General features: G+C 34.5%; 1 protein-coding gene across 1 annotated transcript; it reads left to right on the top strand.

Annotated features, from left to right (window-relative positions):
• Positions 1,209–4,374, top strand: LOC107638274 (15-cis-zeta-carotene isomerase, chloroplastic; the record flags this gene model as incomplete). The annotated part of the gene is given in 4 exon segments (XM_016341467.2): positions 1,209–1,599; positions 3,152–3,298; positions 3,469–3,678; positions 3,867–4,374. Coding segments are annotated over 4 exon segments (1,084 nt in total), but the record flags the coding sequence as incomplete, so codon positions are not given.

Here is a 4,820-nt window from a genome sequence, read left to right as displayed (position 1 = left end):
ATTCATGTATTGATATTTTTCAGTGATTAATTATTTTTTTCTTATTATTTATCACTCTTCTCCTTTTTCTTATTTCTATATCCTACACTTTTAAAAAAAAATCATAAGAAATACATGTGTCTCTCCCACTGACTCCTTCTTTAATCGTTTTACTTTTTTTATTTATATTATCCAACAAAAAAGAATTAATTTATTATAAATTGAAATTCTATTTATATATAATGCAGAAGGCATGTTGGAGATGTTACCATTAAGAGCCGACGTAGATGCCATCCATAACAAACAAAACAACAAATGAAAATATGAAATAGTGAAATCCGAATCCAAAAGCCGTACACAATATTGGTAAAGCTTTTTGAAGAGGTGCTTGTGCTTTTTAAAAGCATAAGCACCTCATTTTGTGTTTGGTAAATTAAAAAGCCCAAGTGCTTGTGCTTGCGGCTTTTAAAAGCTAGGGGTGCTTTTGAAAGCACCTAAGAGGGAGCTTTTTAAAGTTGGCTTGTGCTTATCAAAATTTAAAAAAAAAATCTAATATAATAAATATTCAAAATTACCATTATTAATTATTAACACTAGATTTTATTTATTTTTTCACACATATTTTCCGCCATTATATTGCCATTGGAATCGTCATATATTTCTAATTTTTCAACCTAACATTCAGAAATTCTAACACAATCTATTTTACTTGAGATATGTGTCTCATTTTTTGTGATTTGTAGAAGTGAGTCAATATATATAGATGGGTAATAGGCATATCAGTACTAACATTAGATTACATAAAAGTTTTATTATTGACTAATGATAACTCTATTTATATTAGTATAGAGAGTAAATCAAATAAATATTTAAATTATTGGTCTCTAAAATTTGAAAAAAAAATATTATTCTTGGTTAAAAATATGTTTATTATAATTTTTTTAATTTTTAAAAGCTGTTTTACCAAATACAATTATAATACTTGTACTTATTAAAAGCTATCTTTAACGTGATTTTACCAAACGCAAATGCTATAGTTTTTAAAAAGCCGTCTTTTAAAACACAACTTTTATAAGCTACTTTTAAAAAGTAAAAGCTTTACCAAACTAAGTCTAAACCTATGCTTCTCAGTCCTGCACTTCACTTTGCAGAGCCAACCGCCACATGGCTTCTTCCCTTCTCTCCACCACCACTTCCTTCATTTCCAACCACCACCACCACCACGACCGCCACTCTTCCCCACCCCTTTCCACACACCCGTCCAACTCAATCTCAGTTCGCCTTAATCCCAACCAAACACATCGATTCCAAAAATGCTTGTTATTCCATCACTTCAACTCTTCTCGTACAATTCCGTTCTTGCTTTCTTCTCGTCGGGGATTCGATGTTGTTCGCACTTCAATTCGAGACGCAGATGCCGAAACAGAACAAGATTCGAGTCTTGTTGGTGAGGACTCTGCGGCGTTTGAATTGGGCCAACAGAAACTATCTTCGTGGGTTTACTTTTCCGTTATTCTCGGAACGGTGCTGTTTGTTCTCAACGTTGCTTGGATTGATGATTCAACCGGTTTTGGAAAGGCTTTCGTTGACGCCGTTTCAGGTGTTTCTGATAGTCATGAGGTACTTCATTCTGTTTCTTCCCCTCTTTCCAAGGAGTTTTTTTTTTTTTAATGTTCCTGATACACATCTAATTCGAGTTCGAAGAATTTCTCTGTTTATGAATTTGTTTCTTGATCCTAAAACACTTTTCATACACTGTTTATGTATGTAGATGAAGAGCCTCAGGTTTGATTCCCACTTAGCATATTTATATGAATTCACCAATTAGGTGACATACCGTGTATAAATTTGCAGGTGCTAATTCACAATTCATCTGCGTACTGAATCGCCATAATTATATTTTCCAAAGAAAATATTTTAAATGTGGTGTACTACATAATGCATTTCATATAACTATGCTATAAAGGGTTAAGAGCCTTAACTGTCACTAAGTTCCAAACTGGTTATAAGGTGTGGATACTGATGGTGTCAACACAAAACACTTTCAATATGTGATCCAAATTTAATATACTCCAAGAACACACAAGAATTTCTGAGTATGTAGTGTTTATGCTGAAAACGGCCAATAAGGTGTTTTTGGGTTAGTTGGCTTATATCCAAATGAGTACACATGGTTGAGGTGAACTCATAATATGGCTTGAGTATAAACCTGATTTGGGAAATGATAAAATGATGTCATTTGGTTCAGAACTTCATATAGCTATAATTGATTAATCGGGGGGAAAGGCTTGGCTTTTGTCACTTGCTTTGGTGTCAACTTTGTTCTGATTAGATGGACTTGAATACCAAGTAATGAGTTTTGTCCATAAGTAATGAGTTTGAGAACCAAGGTGTGAATTCAGAATTAGTTTATACAAGTCTCAATGGTTTTGTTAAATACATCTTAGTAGCACAAAACTCGGTTGTTGTGCTCCCATCAAAGCATCCTCCTTTGGATAGAGTAAACAATAATGTTACATGAAGCCATGGGTTTTGTGTCCATAATATAGACATCAAATCCTAACTACTCATGTTGTATACGAGAATTTGTACTTATGGACCCTACATACAAGATGAATAGTTAGAATTGTGTCTATACTATTGATACTAAACCCATGGGTTTAGCAAATATTTTTTATAAAGTAAAATATAAAGACTAATAAATTAGATAAATTGCTCTTTCTTTATGCATATAGTCTGAAAGAATAAAGTTAGTAACTTAGTTGAGATAGCATAGTAGAAGTTCAGCTTGGAAGCTCAATAAGGAAAGTGGATCAGATGCGCCAACTCAATAGTTGGATGTAGGAGTCAAGGACACCAAAACAATTATAGGAAAAACCATTCACAAATTTAATTATATTGTCAATACATATGGGTATGGACGTATGGTTTACTATAGAGGATTACATCATTGTTTTGATCAATGCAGTGAACACATAGACGGAAATTTTCACCCTGTATTCAATCATAGTAGTGGGAAAGAGCTTGGTTGTTCTTATTGTTACTGTAATATTTTTGTTTGATGAGAAGATAATGTGTGATGTTCATGACCTAACCACTTATAAAATCTGCAAGAGTAGTCTTTCACTCTTTCTTGTGGTTTGTAAGGGAACCTTGACATGTTAATCTGCAGGTGGTGATGTTGATCCTAATTCTCATATTTGCATGTGTCCATAGTGGCTTAGCTAGCCTCCGGGACTCTGGTGAGAAACTTATTGGAGAAAGAGCATACCGTGTTCTTTTCGCAGGGATATCGCTTCCTTTGGCTCTCAGTACCATTGTGAGTAGTTACTACTCTTTTCTCATGAATCCACCCAATAACTCATGTCTGGTTCTCTCTCATATGCAAGCAAATGCATTATTTATTTTGGATCACTAGCATTTCATTGTGAAAATGGAAGTTGATTCTTCAAACTAACAGACTCTGCCATGTTTGGCATCATCATGCAGGTGTATTTCATTAACCACAGATATGACGGAGTTCAACTATGGCAGCTCCAAAGTGCTCCTGGGGTTCATGAACTTGTGTGGATCTCTAATTTCATCTCTTTCTTTTTTCTGTATCCTTCGACATTTAATCTTTTAGAGGTTGCAGCAGTTGACAAGCCTAAATTACATCTCTGGGAAACTGGGATCATAAGAATAACAAGGCACCCACAGGTATTAATCCAATGTTTGAAATAGTTTTGGTACGACTAATGAATTTGATAATCTTTGTGAATAATAACTTAAATACCATCAAATGATTTTTCTTAATGCATGTCTATTGTATTTATTAATGCACAACTTATTATGCTCTTTGATTGAACATATTTTGCTCTCTGATTGAAGGATTTGTTTTGGTCTAGATGGTTGGGCAGGTTATGTGGTGTCTAGCTCACACGATTTGGATCGGAAATTCTGTGGCTATTGCAGCTTCAATAGGCTTAATTGCGCATCATCTATTTGGTGTTTGGAATGGAGACAGGAGACTGGCTTTAAGGTATGGGGAAGATTTTGAGTTAGTTAAGGGTCGAACAAGTGTTGTCCCTTTCGCCGCAATTATCGATGGCCGGCAAAAGCTGCCAAAAGATTTCTACAAGGAGTTCATTCGAGTGCCATACTTAGCAATCACTGCAATGACACTAGGAGCATACTTTGCGCACCCTCTTATGCAGGCTGCTAGTTTCAGGCTTCATTGGTAGGTAGCACAACACAACACAACACCTCCCTCTCATTTGTGTGAAGAACAAAATGTTTAAGAGGTAAACGCTAATTCCACTTGCTGTTGTATGTATCAATATATGGAGATGAGAAATCAACAAAGAAATGAATAATAGAATGAAAGTGAAATGAAATTGAAATAATTGATGAATATGACCTTGTATATATATATATATATATATATATATAGATATATAATTGTGTGTTATTTTTCCTTTTGGCCTAGAAACGGTGTAAAGTTGTGTTAGATGCAACTATATAAGCTGAAAACTTAAATGATTCAAGCATCATCACATCGAGGGAGGACAAGGATTTTTTTCAAATATAAAATTAAAAAAATATAAAATTACATAGATCCTTGAAGTAAATTTGGTTACATTCATCTCCTGTATCTTTATATGTAAATTTCAAATCCACGAATTTGATACATATAAAAATATATGTATCTTTATACGGTTCGGTTTACAGTCTGAAACCACCGGGCAGAACCGCTCCTGAACCATTGAACCGGCAGGAATCGGTTGGCCGGATCGAACCAGAACCTGACCGGTTTTCGGAAAAAAAACTTTCCCTCTCACCTTCAAAATACAGAGAGCCAA

The sequence above is a fragment of the Arachis ipaensis genome, chromosome B04 (assembly GCF_000816755.2).
Source record: "Arachis ipaensis cultivar K30076 chromosome B04, Araip1.1, whole genome shotgun sequence".
NCBI lineage: Eukaryota > Viridiplantae > Streptophyta > Magnoliopsida > Fabales > Fabaceae > Arachis > Arachis ipaensis.
The sequence above is the reverse complement of the archived record's forward strand: the minus strand, read 5'-3'. Positions and strand labels throughout refer to the sequence as shown.